Source organism: Sciurus vulgaris (genome assembly GCF_902686455.1).
Source record: "Sciurus vulgaris genome assembly, chromosome: 5".
NCBI classification, from domain to species: Eukaryota; Metazoa; Chordata; class Mammalia; order Rodentia; family Sciuridae; genus Sciurus; species Sciurus vulgaris.
The window spans coordinates 87,032,356-87,054,890 of NC_136465.1; the positions used below are offsets into that span (position 1 = coordinate 87,032,356).

The 22,535-nt window shown below is 36.1% G+C and overlaps 1 protein-coding gene across 1 annotated transcript in view; it reads left to right on the plus strand.

Annotated features, from left to right (window-relative positions):
- The window catches only part of PIK3C2G (phosphatidylinositol-4-phosphate 3-kinase catalytic subunit type 2 gamma), a 376,626-nt gene that overhangs the window by 231,571 nt on the left and 122,520 nt on the right, over nucleotides 1-22,535 (plus strand). Inside the window, 2 exon segments of the mRNA XM_079141521.1 lie at nucleotides 14,726-14,906; nucleotides 17,554-17,661. Of these exon segments, the coding sequence (XP_078997647.1) occupies nucleotides 14,726-14,906; nucleotides 17,554-17,661 (289 nt within the window).

Genomic DNA, 22,535 nt, shown 5'->3' on the forward strand with positions numbered 1-22,535 from the left:
TTCTTTGGGGCCCAAGGTGAGGAAGAATTCATGGCAGAAGGGTGCAGTGGAGGAAAGCAGCCAGGAACATGGCACCAGGAAGCAGAGAGAGAGTTTTACTCAACCAGGACAACATATATATACCCCAAATGCATGTCCCCAGAGATATACCTCCTCCAGTCACACCCTACCTACCACGCAGTTAATCACTATCAAGGATTAATGCTATTTAGGTTAAGGTTCTCATAACCTAACCATTTCATCTCTATACATTCTTTCATTGTCTCATACATGAGCTTTTAAGGAACAGCTAATATCTAAACCATAAGAAGAATCCTCCAGAGATACAGCATGTAAATATTTGATTCATTATTCAAATTAGCAATTTTAAAAGTAGGAATAAGAATGTCATTTTTTAAGAAAGATGAATGCCAAAATACTAGTTGTCTTTCTTTTTCTTTTATTTTTCTTCCTTTTTAGTCTGGGAATATAGCTCAGTTGGTAGAGTGCTTGCCTAGCATGCACTCAGCCCTGGGTTCAATCCCCAGCACCACCAATTAAAAAAAAAAAAAAAAAAAAAAAAAAAAAAAAAAAAAAAAAAAAAAAAAACCTTCATATTTTTCTTTTGGAAAGAAAATTGCCAACCAATTAATATCAAAGCAATTTCAGTAACCTGCCCCTTTGAGCACTATCATCCAACTGCCACTGATGATTTTACGAAGTCTCATTACAGCAAGACTGTTGAAACTTTTCTTAAAGGATAAGTACAAAGGGAGAGTCTCAGAAAGAACTAAAGTGGCTAGGGTTGTGGCTCAGTGGTAGAGCACTTGCCTAGCATGTGTGAGGCACTGGATTCGATTTTCAGCACCACATATAAATAAATGAATAATATCTAAAAAAAATTGAAAAAAAGGAAGAACTAAATAATTTGATGGTTCAAACTATAAAAACAAAAGCATGTTTCTAAACAGGGGCAAAAAAAAATGAAAACAGTAGAAATGAAGCTATCTGTAGACTATTAGAGGCTATTTTAATCTTGGTAGATAACTTTCTACCTTCCCACTGTTTTTCATTTGTTTTTTGTTTGTTTGCTGTCTTGTTTTGTTTTTGTTTTATTGTCACTGCTTACATCTTCAATACAATTTTTGCAGATTTTTGAGTCTGCATTTTATTACTCCAATATTATCATTAGCAATCAATCTAAACTTTTAAAAACAAGCTTTTGGAAGTTCTTTAAAACTAAATGTTCTTCTAACTTACTAAATGAATCCATTCCCCACTCCTTCACACAAACTACTTTTCCCTTATGTTTGTGATTTTTCTTCTGAGATATGTGAAAGTTCAATCCTAAAATGACATAGTTTATACAGTAGAAAAGTGCCCTGGGTGTCTACCTTCTTTTCAAATTACCTAGCCCTTAGATAACATAACCAACAATGATGGGTTTTAACAGATAAGTTTATTTAAATAAGCAATTATTCTTGCTTAGCAATCAATGATTTCCCCAATTCTTTCCCCATGATCTGAGTCCTTAAATTATAATGTGATATTTACTGTTATTTTCAGTGTTTAAAAATTTCAAATATAAATAACATTTTAATATATGTTAATAAATATACTTAAAAGTATATATAAATATACTTAATATGCAAGCTTTTTGGAGATTAAAGAAAATACCATGTGAAAATATAATAGGATTTTATAATTCCAGAATTTATGAAATTAGTTTGAATTCATATCCTAAAATTTTAATCAATAAATAGATTGTAAGAAGATAGGATTTATATATGTAGTAATCATTAATTCATTTATTCATAAATATTTGCTGCCTACTGTGATATTATGATATATATTTTGGTTGTTTCTAGCCACAGATCCTGGCTCAACTCTCTCCCTGTGCAGGCCATTGTGACTCTGCCTTTCCTACAGTCAGCAATAAAAAAATTCTCTGATCAATAAAACAATAGAAATTCTCTTATCCATTTAGTAGGTCATAAGATCCTTTCATTCCAGAGGGATCCTGCCCATTACCTGGAGCAAGGAAGGCTGCACAGAGAGGCTATGATAAAACTGAATAGACCAGTCTTGGTGGGTTTTCTTACCCAGTCTACCAGTCTGTTATCAATGTTGTAATCAATCAAGCCTCTGCAATAAAGTCTCCATGAAAACTCAGAACAGCATTTGGAGAGCTTCCAGGCAGCTGAGCAAGTGAAGTTCCTGGAGGGTGGTGTGCCCAGAGTGAGCACTGACACTTCACTCTTTCACCATGCATCTCCTTGCCCTCTGCATATCTTCATCTGTATCATTTATAATATCCTTCATAACAAATAGACATAGGTAATTGTTTCCCTGAGTTCTGTGAGTCACTCAAATAAAGGAGGGGTTTGTAAGAATCACAATTATAGCTGGTCAATCAGAAGCACAAGTAAAAGCAAACTGGGTCCAGAAGGAAGAGGTGGGTCTTGAGGACTGAGTCTCAAATTTTGAGATCTGACACCATCTCTACATAGATAGTGCAAGCACTGAATTAAGTTAAAGGATTCTGGTTTCCACTGAGGAATTGCCTGCTTGCTGGAGGGGAGAAATCCCCCTACTTTTGAGGTCCCAGAAATGATCTCTGTTGTGAATGTAGTAGGAGAAAATGAATCTGAGTTGGAATTGTTTATTCCTTCTATATCCTCAGATCTTCTCTGTCACAATCAGAAATTCTGTTAGACCACAAGTGATTAAAGTCATAATCCTCTCCTAAAAGAATTTAAGGTCTAGAAAGAGAGAGTTTGGAAAAAAAAATAAAAACACATTTTTTTAAAGCACAATAAAATAAATTCCAAGGGAAGTACTTGGCCCTTAGAGAGGAGATGAGGCATACCTGCCCAACACTAGAAAGATCTTTAGAAAGCCTATCAGAAGAGGTGCTAATTAAATTGAACATTAAAGTATAAACAAATGATAGAGTACCGAAACATCATTTGAGACACAAGGCTCGAAACAATGAAAAAGCACGGTAGCCAGAGAAAGCAAAGAAGATTTCAGTTACTATAAGTAGTACTTTACATTTGGAATGGAAAGACATGAGGGGGCATAAAAGACAAGACTTAGAGACAAGGAGGAACTAATCCTGAAGTGCCCTGTATATTACAGTAGGATTACTTATTTTATCCTGCAGTCCAGGTGGCTTCTTACCACTAGAATTGGATTTCATTAGACTAAGTAATGAAGACTAGGAGAAGGGGAGGTGGGGAAACAGGTGATGGAAAAACAAATTACCAGAAGATTCTAGAAATGAAAACTTCAATTAAATTCTGTCAATGGGAGAGAGGGAAGAAATTAGATTTGAGGGCTGTTTAGGAGGTAAATGTAATGGGACATGATAACAAATTTGATATTGAGAATGAAGATGAGAGAAGAGTCAGAGGTGGGAGGCTGGCAATTCTATTCATGGAGATAAGTAATTCAGGTGAAGAAGCAGGTACTGGGAACAATGATGATTAGATTACTCAGGTGAAGGTTAAAATGCTCTAGGAAAATCCAAGCATCCTATCTTATAGACAAATCAACTTATAGGCTTAGATTGCAGAAAAATGAATTCCAAGTTGGAAACTGTATTAGTCTGCCAGGATTTCCATAGCAGAACATTACATTTAGATTACATTTAAACATCAGAAATTTATTTTCTCACTATTTTGGAGGCTGGAGGACTAAGATCAAGGTCCCAGCAGAGTATCCTCTGGTGAGGCTTCACTTACTAATTTGAATACAGACACCTGACTATGTCTCACACCACCTTGCTTCTGTGTGTGCACTTCCTGGTGTCTCTTCTTACTGTACCAGGACCCCGCCCTTATGACCTTGCTTAACCTTAATTACCTCCTTAAAGGCCCTGACTACAAATGCAGTCACCTTAGGTATTAAGGCTACAGGGTATGAATGTTAGGGAGACACAATTCAGTCCATAACAGAAACAGATTTGATAACAGGACAGACACTAATATCATCATTTTGCAAATGGAAAGACTGAATTGTAAGTCAATTACTTGTGCAATCATACCAAAAGTATTTGAAATGGAATGTCTAGTACCATTTCTACATTCTTGGGACATGGTGATCACTGTCTATAAAATATAACTTGAATAATAACAATAATAACATCACATAAGTAGGCAGATCATTAGCTGGGTAGGTTATGAAGGTCTTACAGAACACCACTAAGTCTATTGAATTTCCAAAAGGAATGGGATTAAGTGGTGCTAGACAACTTCAAGGCACATGTTCTTTGGTGATGCTGAACAAGAATGTCCCAGAAATTTTCTCAGGACATCAAACACAGCTCCAAATCTTATGGATAATATCCCAGGGAACCTTTAATATCTTTATAGAATAAACCACACTGTTAGTGACTCTGAAAAATGACGGGAGAAGCAGCTGCCCCAGGTGTGACCTGAAGCTGAGGCTTCAGGAAAACTAGGTATTTCAAAGCCAGCTTTGCCTTGCACTGGTAAACCTGCCCCTCCGGCTGTGTTCAAACACCTGGATTGTTCACCGCACAATATGATGATTATCCAGCTTTCACCAGAGGGCCGTGCAAGAACAAAAGGCTGAGAGGTGAAGAGGATTTTTATTATTAGGTTGCTATTCTTATGAAACATTCATATAGCAAAGGAATCGCCTTGCTGTTAAAAGAAATTTTGTTAAGGAAACTTTATGAAAAAGATGCTTGTACTGCCTTTAAAGCAACTATACGTGTATTCCAAAAGATAAATAAATAAATAAAAATGAAAGTTAAAAAACGGACTGAGTTAGGAACTCAGCCATATTTTCAAAGAGTAAGGGAAAATAGAGTCATCTATTGGACTAATTTAAAATTCCACAAGCATGAATTTGAGCATTAATTATATGTCAGGAAGAATTTATTGTATTATGGTGCATGTGCTGATGTTAGAGACTCCCCATTTCTCTTCTGTCACAACTTGCAAACATTTGGAGCCAAAGGCCCAATTAAAATGGATAGTGCAGAGCACATCTGTTATGAGTGTACAGTTCATGGATTCTTAGGTTCCCAAATGTAGTCAATATGTTACTTTCAACTTTTCCTCTTCTCCCCTCCACTCCCCCAGTGTCACCCAATACTGTCACTTGTCTAAATAAACCACAAGGGGCCAGACCTTTTGGAACTGTGATGTTGGCCCTACTTTCTCAAGTGAGGAAGGGATAGGGGAAGAGTGAGTCAGGCCAACGATTCCCATTACACAGTTTATTCATTTTGCAGGCTAGGTAAGAGGACAAAGAGTATCCTTGCTTATAAATATTGCACACAAAATTAATGTTGAGGTAAACAAACTCCTCTTCAAAAATTAAATATATAATTATATAATAATATAAAATACATAATTTTATATATATATATATATATAGATGCTAGAAGAAGAAAGAAATATATTATTGGCATTTTTGGTGGAGTTTTGTCAGAGAGTTTATAGGTAGAAGGACAAAATGAAATGAGGTGCCTGGAAAGAAAAATGGTAACATGAGGTCGCTTTATTTCAGAGGATTAGGAATAGGAAACAAGAAAAGAGGTAAAATAAAAACAGGCAGGAACTTAGAAGAAAGAAAGAAGAGAAAGGAGAAAGAAAGAAAATAAAATGATTCCTAGATCACATGCTAATGTCAAAATTACATCATGAGCTAGTTCCTTGTTTGGATGTTAGAATGTGTTGTGACATGATGACGAAGATCAAGGGCTTTGGAGACCAAGGAGCTGGAATTCCTGGTCCATTGAGTGGGTGACTTTGGGCTAGTTATTCCATCTCTGTGAACCACAACACCCTTGTGTGTAAGATGGAAGGAATTATAATACCTGGAGCTCATGTGCAGATTGCCTAGCACAGCTAGGCAAAATGCTTGCAAAATGCCTGGCAGAGAGTAAATGTTTGATAATTTCATTAAGGATTAAAATTATGGAGGCCTAGAACTGGAAGGTAGCTTGCTGGACCTCACCAGCTCTAACATTTTACAGAGCAGGAACGTGAATGAAAACATTAAGTTTCTTTTTTAATTTTTTTTTTATTTTACAGACTGCATTTTGATTCATTTTATACAAATGGGGTACAACTTTTCATTTTTATGGTTGTGCATGATGTAGATTCCTACCATTTGTGTAATCATGCATGTACATAGGATCATGATGTCTGTCTCATTCTACCATCTTTCATACCCCCGAACATTAAGTTTCTTATCAGAGTTGACACAAACAGAAATTGGTCTTCCAGATCATGTTTCAATGGGTTTTAGAAACAGAATATAATGCTGACAGCCCTGAGCAATGGTCAAGAACTCTGGGTTCTAGTTGCAGGACCTTGAACAAGTTCCTTAATCTCTGTTTCCTCACCTAATAAATATGAGGGGTAGGAGGGATTGTCTCCCATTTAGCTCATGCTCATGAAGTGTTATTCCAGGAGAACATGAGTCTGATTGACACTGAGGGTGTTTGAGTTCAGTGAAAAGGATGAGGACTAATCCAAAACACACAGGAAGAGCAACAGGAGCATGGGGATTCTTGGGTTCAGGGAAGGTAGAAAACCAAGATGCAATAAAAGGGAGATGGAATACAAAAGGGCCTCGTAGATTTCTCTCTCTCTCTCTCTCTCTCTCTCTCTCTCTCTCTCTCTCTCTCTCTCTCTCTCTCTCTCTCTCTCCTCTCTCTTTCTCTCTCTCCCCAGAACCAAAATTCCACCTATTTTGTTTTCTTTTAGGATTAGCAAGCATATGGGGTATAGAGGGGGTGGTGTTTGAAGAGGGCTCACTACCAGCTACTCACAGCTTGGTACCTAATTTAGGAAAATGATTTGAAGAAAATTACTTACACTAAAGCAGTGTGTTGGAATGAGAGGAGGAGGAGGATGATTTCTGCTCTAAAATCACATTGCTCAGATGATTTGACATTAGAGCATATAAATACATGTAAGTAGATTGAAGGAAGTTTTACTTATTAACCTGTAGGCTACCTGGTGAACCATAACCCTCAGCAGGATGAGTGAAGAGTTTCCCATTTCGTATTACAGATCCATGAATCTTCAGGGACTTTTCTGCTCAGCCTAGTTTCACCTTCATAAATCTCAGCTCATCCTAAGAGTGCAACATTGCAGTGTAACAATGATTATTGGTGTTTAAACAAACTGGATGTCATTAATGACTAATTTTCCATCAGAAAACACCATTTAACCTTACATTAAGTACGTGCCAGGTGCTGTGGTGCAAGCCTGTTGCAAGTTCAAAGCCAGCCTCAGCAACTTAGTGAGAATCTGTCTCAAAATAAAACATAAAAAGGGCTGGGGATGTGCTCGGTGGTTGAGTGCTCCTGGGTTCAATCCCTGGAGTCCTCCCCAAAATCATTTTATTTGATGGCAAACTATTAATTATAATAGCAAATGAATATTTATATATCCATACATGGGATCTGGAGGAGCAGTGAATGTGAAGATAATGAAAGTCAAAGAGAACAATTAACTGTCTTAAGTGTTGGGGGTCGAGATCCCAAGTTCCTATTCTGCATTTGGGGACCTTTTGCCTCATGAAGTACAATCAGTGCATTTGCTGAAGCTGTATTTCTTCCTGCACCAACTCAGATTTTTAAACGTCTCACCTAGTTTCCTCTGAATCAAATGAATTTTGCAATTTTGAACAGAAGCTTTTTCTTTGTCCTTTTACATTCTTTAATTAAAATGGTAGATTCCATAGTTCCTGGTCACTTTTAGATATAGAATAACTCTCACCAGTGTTGTCCAATACAGAACTTCATTTTCTTCTCTCATTTGACATAATACCACCACCCCATTGTCTAGCACCAGCCAACCTTTATCTTGGAAAATCTCAGTGGGTAGAGATTGTAGCATGCTCTTTAATTCTTTCTCTCTCTCTTGATCTCTCTCTCTTTCTCTCTCAGTTCTAATTTCTCTTGGTTTGGGATGGTAATTAAAAAAAATAGAATAAGGAGAAAGTGACCCTTGCACTTGATGTGACAAGCAATTGCAATCCCTTGTCCATGAGCTCAGATTCAAAATCTTCTGTGGGTTCACTGTAAAAGCAGCTTCTCAGAGGTTACCATGTGTGAGTTCTTTAGGTAACCTGTAGGACCTCCTCTCCAGGAGATCTTGTTTTAGCTCTCCCTATACCCACACAAAAAGGGGTCATATATAAGTACATTCCTTGACACAAATACATACACAAATACATACAAGGACCCAGTAGGGAAAATAATGAACATCGTACCACAGCCACTCAGTCCCTTTCCTGATAAGCTTGAGGAGTCAGTTATCTGACCTCTATTTGCTTTTTGTTTGTTTGTATTCAGTTTTGTTTGGTCTCTTCTTTAATCTTAGGTCTTGATAGCCACCTCCAGGGCTCATCCAATGTCATCAGTCACCATTCAGCATCAGGTCCTCCAGCTGCTGCCATTGGAGTAGAGCATAGTTTCCAAGAGCAGGCACAGTCCTGCCTCCTTACCTGCCCTCAGCCTTCTGACCTTTTGTTTAGCCCTATCTTTTGTAAGCCCCCCAAAATCCTGCCATTGCTATTGTGCTTGTTAGTATAACACCATTTTACTCTGAGAGAATCTCTATCAGATAGACAAACACTTGGCTGGACAAAGTAGCAGATGGTGGATAGGCCTATTCATAGTTCCAAATGAATCAAAAAGCATGTTAGTTGTAATAAAAAAAAAAAAACAATAAAATTTCAGCAATGTAAGAGAATATACATGTTCAAATGAGCAGAATCTAATCATTTTTGAAATACTCTTCGGGACTTTTTATGATCCATGAAAGAAAGTCACTTGTATTGCTTTTATAGGTTTTTTTTTTTTATCTGAAATTATACTCAAATTGATCACTCATCTAATTCACTAGACTAGGCTTCAGATGATTTTTGTTTATTTTCAATAATTAGGTTTGGCCCAAATTATCCTCTAGGCTACCACTGGGGATGTTTAAAAATATGCTTTGTATTCTAGAGGCAATTCAAGCAAACAAGTGAAAACCAAATCAAAGAAAAGAAAAAAGAATGTGAAATTTGGCATTTTCACTTGCTTTTACCATAGCAACAAAACTGCCTCGAGGTTTATGTGAAGCAAGATTTGTTTCTCACTCATGTGGCTTGCAGGCTGCAGGCTTGCTCTTCCTCCATCTGGCTCCACCAGACTCTGAGCATCAGTGCTCAGTCCTGTTCTATGTGGTATTCAGTCCAGAACTGGAAGAGCAGTCCCACCTGTTTTCAAGACCAAAAGTAGAAGTACAAAAGGTCAAAGCAAAGCACAAAGCATATTTGAAGCATCTACAAGGACATGGGTGTACATTCAGTCTCATTCTGTTGATCAAGGCAGATACCATGACTGAACTGACAAGGGCAGGAGAAAGATACTCTGACTACAAGAAGGCCCTGGAAGTCCCTTAGCAAAGAGTATGGATGTATGATCTTCAGAAGAGAAAGCATTGAGTTGGGAACAAAAATCAAATCGACCATGTACTGTGGGCACAGTGGAACCATCAAAACTATGAGCATATAACATTCTAAAGAGACTACTTAGGAGATGGTAATAATTATTAGCTATATAAATCATGGCAAGAATGTAAAATCAAGTCAGTTATATACCTTTCAGACCCCCTCATATGTTTAAAAGCTCTAAAATGTTTATGATCTCTAGAGTATAGCTTTAATTACTTTGTTCCCTTTGTTAATAGTTTTATATTTGAATTGTTACAAAGTGGTTTGTTGATAAATACATATTGCAAAATTATAATTGATTGAAAATTATAGAACTGCTATTTGTGTCAATTTTTTCACTGCTGTGACTAAAAGACTTGATAAGAAAAAGTTGAGGAGGAAGAGTTTATTTGGGGGCTCACTGTTTCAGAGGTCTCAGTCCATTGGTGGCTGGCTCCATTCTGTGGGGTTCCAGGTAAGGCAGAACATCACGGTGGAAGAGTGTGGTGAAGAAAAACAGTTGGGAACATGGCACTAGGAAGCAGGGAGAAAATGCTCCGCTAAACAAGGACAAAATATATACTCCAGAAGTAACCCCCAGGGACCCACCTTTTCCGGCCACCCCCTACCTGCCTATAGTTACCACCCAGTTAATCCCTATCAGGGGATTAATGCACTGATTAGGTTAGGGCTCTTATAACCCAATCATCTCACCTCTTAACCGTCTTTCATTGTTTCACACATGAGTTTTTTGGGGACACAATATCTAAACCATAACAATTGCCTTGTCCCACATAATGGTCCTTATATGCAAAATTCAGTAGACATTTAGGGGTAGTATTTCTAAAAGAGTGAATCAGTATTCTAACAACTGGCTAGTCAGATGGATCCTTTTCAAGGAGTATATACCAAGTTCCTCAGTAGAGGGAAACATTGAATTAATGTCTTAACCACTTAAAAGTTGTGTTGGTCAGTTTTTTTTGTCACTAAGATCAAAATACCTGACAAGAACAAGTTAGAGAACAAAATGTTATTTTGGGCTCACAGTTTCACAGGTCCAGTTCATGGTTGACCAAATCCATTGCTCTGGACCTGAGATGAAGAACATCATGGCAGAAGGATGTGGCAGAGGAAAGCTGCTCAGCTTGTGGCTGTTAGGAAGGAGAGAGAGAGAGAGGAAAAAAAAAAAGAGAGAGGGCCAAGGATAAAATATGATCCTCAAGGGCATGTCCCCAGTGACCTACTTTCTCCAGCCACAAGGAATCCACCTGCTTGCAGTTACCACCAAGTAGTCCATTCAGACTATTAATTCATCAAGTGGATTAACCCACTGATGAGGTTAGAGCTCTCTTAATCCAATGTTTTCACCTCTGAACATTGCTTCATTGCCTAACACGTAAGATTTGCGGGGGAGGGGGGGTGCTGGCATTTAGATCTAAATCATATCAGAAGTAAAAATAAGTTGCTAATGCTAAAGAGATATTTTTTACTTGAAAACTGTACTACTGAAATCTTACAATTAAAAATTCCATGTATATATTGGATGTCAGTCTTTATCAGTCCCAGTGTCCTAGGAACACCTGAAGAAGTCACATTCTAGATCCCCCCATGTACACTAAGTACTGGTCTCCTGAGCCACATACCTCAGCCCACAGATAATAGCAACAGGTACAGAAAGAAATGGGCAGTCCAGGGCTGACCTGAAATCTCCCATCACAGTGAAGATGAATTAATGATAGTTCCTAACAGCACAATATCCCACACCATGGGGGCTGCCTGAGATTTCACCCAGTCATGTATTTCCTGTAGATGAAGAAGGAAAGCAGCATTCAATACCAGAAAAGAACTGCTGATTCCCCACTTCATCCACAGGAAATACACGAGTGAGTAAAAATCTCAAGCAGCCCTAGTGATGTGAAATATTGTGTTATTGAGAATAAAAATTAAGAGCAAGACTGAAGTGGGTTCCAAGGCGAAGAGAACAAAGATGGTATGATTACTCTGTTCTGTCCCGCTGGTAACTGATGAAATATGAACTACTGTATGTTTCCTGTGGCTCTAGCAAGTCAATCACCATGTTCCCAGAAGTAGCGATATGCATGATGAAATGGAGAAAAGCTTTAATATCCAAGGAAATCTCCATTTCATGCTGGCTAAGGTTTGTGACTGTCTTAGGTATCTCTGAGTCTACCATAATCCACTTAATTTGGGCAAATACCTTCTAACAGATGTGCTGTCACCTGAAATATGTTTCCTTCACTCTTGCTTCTTTGCTTTTGGAAACTAACACTGTCAAAATCTCCTTTAATCATCTAAATTTTCTGCCTTTATTTCATTTTAATGTTGCCATAGCTTACAGTCCATAAGGCATTCAGACACATGTACAAAACAATATCAAATTGAAACACAGTTGGATCTTGCAGACATTCAGGTAAATAGGTCTCTGCAATTTTGAGATTTACCTCAGAGTTCGTGCATGAACACATTGCCTGCATCTCAAAAACCTAGTCTTTTAATTGCAAGTTCTACTTAATACTCCTCAGTTCCTTGACCTTAACTTTCTAATTTTAGACGTTTTATTTGGCATAAGCAATATTCCCTCTCTCAGGTTACAATGTCTTGCAAAATGATTTCTGTAGTATTCAAAGAACGGTGCTCAGCTGTTTTCCATAACCTTATTAACAGAGGGAAAGGGTGAAATCCACAGTATGAGGGACTTACCACTTCCTTATGAGGAAGGTCATCGACACCTACAGAGAAACCCTCCACCCAAAACTATGTAGGACATTTTTTCTGCAGTTGAAAATTAAGGGCCTTGTTAATTTCTCTTGTCAGTGATGGTGTCTGTGCCTAAGGGTGCAGCAATGGAATAAGAGACCTCTCTTGGTCATCACCAACACTGTATGATTTCCATTCTGTAATGTAAAAACAAACTCCTTATACCTCAAATAAAAAGCTACAGAGCTTGAACCAGATCTCACCAGGAAAGCATGTAATTCTGGCAGGGATGCAGGATTTGAATGAAGTACATTCTCCAAGGAAAATAATCACAACAGAATACACTGAGTGTTCTGAGCTTTTATGTTTTTTTAGAACACGGTCACATATTCTCTCTGCAAATCTCTTACACTCCATTTTATTTTGAACAAGGAATCAAACTGAGTGTTTTCTCCTTGAGCCGCAGTAAAGCAAGTATATTGCTCATGAGAGACGCAAATTCATTTCTAGTAGAATAAGAAATAAGATTATTATGAACACAAATTAACTATACAATTCTGGCAATCCCTATGACATCAGTCCTAAAATACATCTTTTCTTCCATTATTTTAGTAAAATGTTGTCGAGTTCATCCATACAGAATAACTTCTTTTTTATTATGTGGGCAGTAGTTGAGTGGTTAAAGAGTTATATTTATGTACTAGAACAGGTTAAAAATGCTTCAAAAAACAAGAAACTCAATATTCAAAGTATAAAAATGGTGGCAAACACTGATGTAAGATATAGAAATACTCTCTTCATCAACTTCCTATTTCCTAGACTATAAAATGGTACATTACCCAGTTCTCAAAGTACTGTGAGAATCCAAGAGGTATATGATTCTTCATAAAATGTCTTGAAGTTTTACATGTGCATGCTTACATTAGCAGCTTTGCATTCACATGCACCCAACACACATTTCTTAGAGTCTCCAAATAATGATGTAATTCATTCATTGCATGTCTGATGTTTCAAAAATTTCATCATAGGGCTGAGTAGGAAAACCTTTCACGGTCTACTATGCTTCCATTGAAAATGCACAGGAAGCAATAGAGTATATTTTCCTGTAATACATCATTAGCTCCTTGAGGATTTTTTGTGTGTGTTTACATGTGTCTTTAATACATTACAGAAATAAATAAGAACTGTTATCTGGAAAAACAAAATGTTTGTATTTTCACTGGGAAAGAAAAAGAGGTTCTTAAAGATACCTAGCTTCATGTGGATGGCAAAGGAGCAGGCATTCACTTTCAAGAAGTACAGAATTGCTCAACTAATTTTTAAATTTAAGTGTGTAATAACAGAAGACATTGGACAAATAAAAATAATGAATATGTTAGAATATTCAAAACAGAATACATATTGAGCAGAGATGCAAATTAGAAATGTAGAACACACACACACACACACACACACACACACACACACACACACCCCTACCAAACACCACTCCTTGCCTCTAGGATTCCATTCTCCTTTCTTCTAGTTTCTTAAATGCTGATTATTTTTCAGAAAAGGGGAAAACTAAAGACCAGTTTGAATTAAAAGAATCAATCTAAGAGAGATTAAGATTCAGAAGACTTAGTCTTTTTTATTCTATGTCAGTGTTTTAGAGCATAATAGAAAGTAAAAGTTTTAGCACATTGTAATTGTTGTGAAAGCAATAGAAATTGTCACATGGAAGACAGCGTAATCAAATACTTGTCACTGTTCCATTATCTTGCAAAGTATTCTTGCTTGTGCTCTATGCCTCTGATGTACATGACATGAGCAGACTGCAGGGCAAACAGTAGTTAACTTGGGGAGGCCGCAAGACACAGATGGACTAATGTTTTTTGATTGCCTAGTATATACATTGTGCTAAACATTTTCAAAATGTGTACCTCACTCTATGTTCTCTACAGTTCTCCTTAATCAGAGTTATTAACTTATTTACAGTTGAAGAAATAATATCTCAGCCTAGTTATGTTATAAGTTGTAGAATTGGGATTGAGCCCAGAAAGGTCTGAAAGTTTAAAAAAGAAAAAAAAAAAAATGCTCTTGCCTCCAGGTTATTAAGTGACGTGATGGAGAACAGAGCAATGTCTAGATATGTGACCGTGTGGGGATATTATAATTTAAAGAAAAGAAGAAAAAGCTGTGCTGAATGATTAAGTCACACCGTAGCATGGTCACTTATAAAAAACTATTTCTAAAGCTCTTTGTCCATATTTTAATAAGTTGAAGATGTTCTTGAGATAAGTGTTTGCTACAGAATTAAGAAGGTGGAAAGAAAAAGTGCATTGTGAATTGAAATGAGAAAAGCAAGGTCTCATTGATTCTTCACTCTTGGAATCTCATTAGCCATCAGATGGAATTTGATGACTGCCCACAAATAAACAGCATTTCTCCCATTCTTAGCTGTTAAACTGCCCAAAGCCACCCATACGGATTAGTCTGAAATGCTCTTAATGTTCCTGCTGGTGGTTAAAAATCAGCCTTAGATACCAGAATTCTTTTTCTCTCTTTCCTTCAGGCTGCTAAAAGATGCACAGAATGAAGTTTATTTTAAAAGCTGGTATCAGAAGCTGTTGGCTGCTCTCCAATTCTGTGCAGGAAAAGCCTTGAATGATGAGTTTTCTAAGGAGAGGAAACTTATCAAAATTCTAGGAGATATTGGAGAAAAAGTCAAGTCTGCCAGTGACCCTCGAAGACAGGTTTGTTAAGAAACCAATCTTAATGTCGTGAAAATTATTTTATTCTTAACTTTGGTTCAATTAAATTTTAATTTCGTAGCTTAGTAAAAAATTCTTTGACTATACTTAATGATAAGACATTTAATTACTTTTATCAAGTGTTTTTCTTTTCCATTTAACTTTCCTAAAGTTAATGATAATGTCTATCACCAGGACATAGTTTTGTGATATAAGTTCCATATGCACAGAAAGGACAATAAAAGACAAACTTAAAAGCAGTTTACGCACAAAAGCCTGATGATATAATCTTAAAATGGCGGCACTACTCCAACTTATGAGAGAAGGTACAAAACCTGAGTGTAGATTTTCCTAACATTGCCCTAACCAAACCACATTAAAAAAAAAAAAAAAAAAAAAAAATTATTTATTTCTAAAACAAATAAAATGAATTAAATGAAACAAATTAATAGTGTTCTAGTTAGTGATATTTTTAAACTAAGATCTTAGATGATAATTAAAATATTGAGCCTCTTTCTCGCTGATTATAATAGTGAACCTTGCTATTCTTTCCTTGGTCTAATAGAAGAACATTTGCTCTTTTTAATTATCTGCATCAATAGTTCCCTTCATTGATATAGACCATTAAGTAAGGTTCTCTTAAGTTCAACATTCAACATGCAAGGAAATAGTGGACATTCATCCATTGTATGAGGAACATTATTCAATAACAATTGAGGACTCACTACCGACTTGAAGTTAAGGAAAGAAATATGACTAAAACATGAGTCTTGTCCTCAAGGGAACTCAGATTTTTCTCCATTCACTGTCTAAAATCAACAAGGTTGTTCAACCAAATTATATGAAAATAGTAATTTGCAAAGTGTCCCAGAATTTTTTCCCATACTAGGATTTTTCTTACTGGAAGTCACTTCATTTAATAGAAATGCCAGAAACTAATCTGCTTCACCTACATAGGAGAAAATGGAAAAGAAAAAAATCATAAATGTTGATTTTATTTTCAAATGGCAAATCTATAAATTTTGGCTAAAAGAAAGAACCTTGAGGAAAATCTTACAATTTACAATGCAAATTTAAAAAATTCTATGATTTCTTCACACTACTGAAAGCTCATTAATTGTTTTGTAATGATGGACAAAATGTTGATAACAAGTAAAATAATTTGGTTTAAAATTTACAGTAGTCTGGGGCTGGGGTTGTAACTCAGTGGTAGAGCACTTGCCTAGCATGTGTGAGGCACTGGGTTCAATGCTCAGCACCACATAAAAATAAATAAGTAAAATAAAAGTATTGTGTCCATCTACAACCAAAAATAAAATTTTTAAAAATTAAAAATTAAAAAATACAGAAATCTGTTTCTAAGTTTGATCTTTATCACTTATATTTTAAAATCCCTTAAATATTTGTGATACGTGCTACAGTTATTTAGTTCTAGTGCCTTTTGTGACAATTCGCATCGTTTCAGAGTGATATTGACAATATCCATTCAAATACATTTCTCTTGCCTTAACTGACAGCTTTGTGAAAACAACTCTTCATATGAAAATAGGAAGAGAAAAATCAAGGGATCAAGGAGACATTTGGAGTTTCTCCCCATTTAAGTTACTGATAGCTATTTTTTCTACTTAAAAAGAACATTAGACTAAACATAACAATACAAATTAGAGAAGGTTTAACCTAAATGAAAGGAGCTGAGATCCCCTCCATGATACTCGGCAGGCAAACCCACTGCAGATACAGCAAGAAGGGCAGATACAGAAAAAAAATCCCATAGTGATATTTTACCTCAGTCTCCACCTTGCTCTTTTAGATTCTGGGAACAGCAGATTCTATTATTTACCAGTGAGCCAAGGGTAAGAGCTAAGAAATTTTGAGAGTCAGTTAAACATTATGACTCTGATATCTTTATTTTCAAAATTGGCTTTAAGGAGTATTCAAAATTGAACTAAAAGGAGCTTGGTTGTTTTATGATCAATTGTGATTGTTTTCTACCTCTTTTATTTTTTTAGAGGATGCACAATTCTAAAGGTATCATTTGTGATCTCTGACCTTCCACAGTTTCTGTGGAGTATTGATGGGATTATTAATACTATAATGCACATTAAGCATAAATAATATGCTGATTGACATCTAGTAAACTATTTGTTCAAGCATATTGTTTCTGACCACATAATACAATTGTCATTTTTTATCATTATTGTCACTAATGTATGTGAATATTTCCTAAAATGCACTATTACTATTAAGTGTAAATCTTGAGAGTTATAAACTAAGATTTCAGAAAATTATCAGAAAAAAAATCATGTTGATAATGACTTGAAACAGAAGTTACAAATTAGTAGGCCACAGGTCAAGTCCAACCCATTGTATTTTCTTTGAACAGAATAGTATCTTGGTATTTGCTTTTAACTGAATATGAGGTCCTTGAGAAAGGGCATGCACTCTTTGGTTCTCCCCTATCCCCAACATTTCCCACTGTCTTAAGTTCACTTCCTCCTGATACTTGATTACAAAGTATCAGGCCCCAAAGTCAACTGAGTGTGCCATATCTGAATAGAAGAGTTTATTTAACCAATAGAAGAAAAATATAATGGACATGAGAGTCTAGTTTCTTAGATATTTATTTTTGGTCAAATAATTTTTTCCATAGGAGGTACTAAGGAAAGAGATTGGCAGACTAGAAGAATTCTTTCAAGACGTTAATAGCTGTCATCTTCCTCTGAACCCTGCCCTGTGTATCAAAGGGATTGATCATGATGTAAGTCAACTTAGTCAGTAGATAAGTTGAATATTTCTGTTTCGTGTTGCTAAGTTCACCATATATTTTTGGAATGACATAAAGAATTTATAAATTGGCATTTGAATTATTTTAAAGAAAAAAAAATAATTGAATCTCATCCATACTATGTGCTCTATTTGACATACTATGAGCAGTTGGGATCTCCTTGGCCTTGTATGGTTTGTTAGTTTGTTTTCATTGAAAAAAAAATTTTAAGAAAGGTACTGAATTGATTTAATTCATTCAAAGTAGTTGATTTGGTGATACCCATACATAGACCATTCCCTATTTTCCCTTGAGTCACTGAGAGATGGACCATCAGGGAAAGCTGGTTACAGTTTCATACTTTATTTAGACTATGCATATGTCCATGTTTAGTACACTAATATTATTAGCTACACCATCTACATTTATATTCAATTTAAAATTAACTGGTACCCATATGCCAGTATGCCCTATATTACATTTTGTGATTTTACTCATACCTGAAAAGGCTTTCCTAGTACTATCAGACTAACAATGTCCAAAGTCATCTCTTCCTAATCCTGTCACGTGGTACCTCCTCCATCAGTCTATTTATTTCTCCTTTGTTCCTGTTAAGTTTTATTTCCTCCTTCTCAAAAAATCAGAGAGTAGAAAGACACTAATAAAGAAAACGATTGATAAGTGATATTTTAAAGTGAAGAGGTTAAGGTGTCATGCATGCACAATGAATACTAGTAAGTGAAGTCATTAGATAGTCAAGAAAATAAACCAAATAATTAGTAGAAGAGTTATACTATTATACTATTACTAGTATAAACCTAAACAGGTTTGCTAAAAACTTGATACCAACATCTTCATGCCTCTGTTACTATCAAGATGTCCTACAAATTTTCCTGGTATGCTTATAAACATATTTTGAAAAATAACAAATAAGGCATTAAATTCCATAAACTGAGACATATCTATCTGGACTACATTCAAAATCATCACTAATTCTTTACATTTACATGACTCCTTAATTATTAGCAGTGTTTATAGGCTAATGCCAAAGACAGAAACAGCATTTCAAGGAAGAAAGAATTGGAATCAGGAGGTTCAGTATTGGTGTTTGCTTTTTCTTTCTAAGTTTGTGGTTTGTGTGTGTGTGTGTGTGTGTGTGTGTGTGTGTGTGTGTGTGGGTTTATGTTTTAAGGAGCAAAGTGATTTTTTTCAATTAAAATTACACATGCGTTTTACCTCGTTTGGGCCTTGGGGATGGAGGGCGTTAGTACTGTGGGGAGACTCTTAGGGGTTCCAGATGAGCTGGTTGGGCCAGGGGTCACTAACCTGAGAGTCACCCACCCTCAATCTATGACTGGGACTGCACTCTTTCCCTGCAATGCCCTACAGCTGGCAGGGTTTCCCTGAGGCTCAGAAGTTGCTCTACACAGAGCCACTTCCTGGCCCCATGTGCCCTGATCTATCGTGCCAGCACATACTGTACACCTGTGGGCACATAAATTAATAGACATTGAGGGTTACACTGTCCTGTGACACATTTTAATCTGTCCTCCAATCCTGCTGAAGAATGAGATGAGATAATTTACAGTTGAAATGAATGTAGGGAAGTTCTCAGTTCTGATGGAAAATTTATCAACTATCAGAGAATCCACACTCTTAAGAATCTTTATGTGTGCAATGAACACAGCAAGGTCTTCAGTCAGAGTTAACATTTTATTCAACATCTTATTCAACTCTGAACATGGTGACACTGAGAAATTCATGCCATACCAGAAAAAAACCTTTTTAGTGCACCATGTTAAAGCATTCTAGGTGAGTAAACGACTTATTCTACGTTAGAGACTCAAACAGGCAAAAAACTGTATAAATGCAATAAGCATGGAAAACTTGCAAACAAAACTCGTACCTCATTATACAGAAGAGAATTCACCATGGTGAGAAACCCTATGAATGTCGTAAGTGTGGAAGGTCTTCAGGTATAATTAGGGTACAACAGAAAACCCATTCTGGGGAGAAGACTTAACGAGTGCACTGAGTAGGAAAGTCAGAAAGACCACGTGAGCATTAGAGCCATCAGCTTGCAACACACGAAGGGGTCACACTGGAGAGAAGTCCCACCAGTGCAGCGAGCATAGCAGTTTTCAGTAGGGGTCTTGTCACTACCAGTCAACTTGAAAGCCTGGCTCAATCCAGTCCTTAAAGCATGGCTCTCAAAGGAAGAGGGCAAGGATCAGGTTTGAGTGAAGTCTACTTTGTAAGAATTCTCAACCTTGTCCCTCCCAGGAACCACCAATCATAATGGGCCTTTCTCCATTTCCCCTGAGTTACTGAGGGATGGGCCAAGTGGGAGAGTTGAGGATAACATACTACAATCTTCCACCACTATTGGAAAAGCAAGTACTAGTAATTTCATCTAGTTATAGTTTTCTCTTTTTTTTTTCAATTATTTTAAGATGTATGTCAAATCTCTCTCTATTCCAGTTTTTCTATTTTACCATTTACATAAAGTAGCCCTGTGAAAGTAATTCACTCTTTCCTATCTCTTGACTGTAGCCATCTCAATCCAATTTTTAAATTCTGTTCTAATATATTTTCTCATTGCTTACCTTTCCCTACTTAGAACCTCCTTTTTTGTTTTGTTTTGTTTAGCCTATTTGCTAAGCTATGTTCCTTACAGTCTTCAAGATCCAGGTCACCTTGGAAACACTTTCTTCTTCAGATACTTCTTCATTCAACTGTAATAAATTGCCTTGTGAATTATTTTCATTTAATGCATCTGTATATCCTTTTATGTCAATTTTGTAGGCTTTTTGAGGATGAATATGATGATTCTTTCTGGAGGGTATAAGTAATTGTGCATATTAGTTGTTAAATATATAATACTTTTGACATGACCCTCAAAAAATATACTGCATGTGCAAACCAAGAATGAAACTGAAAACAGAATAGCTCTAGATGATTTAGTTAAGGAGAGGGGCTAAGTAAGCCCTGCCTTAGTCTCCCTTGCACTTTTGTCTACCCACTGGATTTGGAATTCCTCAAAGAGATTCCCCGAAATTGGAGTGAAGAGTTTAAAAATTATTAATCTGGACTCACTTTTTGCCTCATACAGAATTTCTTAACTCTATGCCATGATGGGATCATGTGGTCCCTAATTAATTGATACAGTAGAAATTCATTTTTAACAAGCAACCTCACCCATAGAACTATAAAACTCAAATTAATTCACTAAGCAAAGGGTTGTACTTGGTCAGGGATTAGGTTAGATTTATGTTGAGAACATAGTTGAGAAATAGATCCTTTCGTCTATGTTTATACCTATGTCAGACATCTTGGAGATGACATTTGAACTGATCCTTCAATGTGTATTGATGTCATATTTTACTAAGTCAATAAACTGAAAGCATCAAATCCCCTTCTTTTCTTTAGTATCGATTTAATGCTTCACTTTCAACATGAACTCCTAGGAGCTCAAACACAAACAACCTTTCAACACTCAAATAACGGTAATAAAATAGAAGGAAAATATGCAATAAGGAGAATGGAAAGTAGTCAATATCATAAGGCAGAAAATGAAAATTCAAAATGTAACTGAAAGAACTGAGGAAAGTAAATGTGTGTGCTGTCATTCTTAAAGAAAATGTACATTAACAAAAGGGAAATAAATGGATTAATTCTGTAAAGTATCTGACTAGTAACAGAGTAAAGGGTATTTTATATCAACTAGCTCATGTATTACCAAAATGTGGGAGATAAAGTTTATCTCCATTTTTACAGTGGGATACAGATAAGTTTAGTAACTTACTCGAGGTCACACAGATACTGAGTTACAGAGCTCAGATTTGAATTCAGGTCTTTCTTAATTCTGTATCTGTGTTTCCTTAAAGTGTGCTATAGGACATAAATAATTGAAAGGAAATAAAAAAATTTAAATACCAATTTTAACATTTACCTATTAACCAACTAGCATAAACACAATATCTACATAGTTCCTAGTTTATTTAAACCTTGAATATAGCACTACTGATGCTCAGTGAAGAAAAACTAAAGTTGAAGATGTGCAACCTGCTGAAAAGCTGGCTTCTCAGTTTCAAATTGAAGTAACAGAAAGCAGAAATTTCAAAGTAGTTGACTAGTGTCTGGCACAGTGTAAGGTATTTTATATTTATTAGCTCATATGACTGTAACCAAAATGTATGAGATAATATTCCCCCTTATCCATGGGGGTATTTTCCAAGACCCCCAGTGAATGCCTGAACTCACAAACAATACTAAGACCTGTATATACTACACTTTTTCTTATACGTACCTATTATGTACTGTAATAAAATTGCCAGCATCACTACTTTTATATATTGGGTCAATTATTAAATAAAATGAGGTTTACTTGAACACAAGCACAGCTTATACTGCAACAGGCAATTTAAAAATCAAACTGGCTACTAACAGGCAGGTAGCCTATACAATGTGGATACACTGCAAAAAGGAATGATGAAGGGGCAATTCACAGACGGTATGATGGAGTGGAATCGTGCAATATTTCATCCCACTACTCTGAATGGTGTGCAGTCTCAAACTTAAAAATGTTTATTTCTGGAATGTATCCTTTTAATATTTTCAGAACATAGTTAACCAAGGGTAACTGAAACTGCAGATTGCAAAACCTTATAGATAAATGGACCACTATAAAGGATTTGATTGTTAGACTAAAGTCTACTTGTTTTTAATAAATATGTTTCTCTGTTCCAAAGTGTAAAAATTATTTATGTGTTGTATTTGTTCATATACCAAATAATGCAGGGAATCATGATTTCAGGAAGACAATTATGTTTGCTTTATTCCACTCACCATTTTCTCTTCTTCACTTT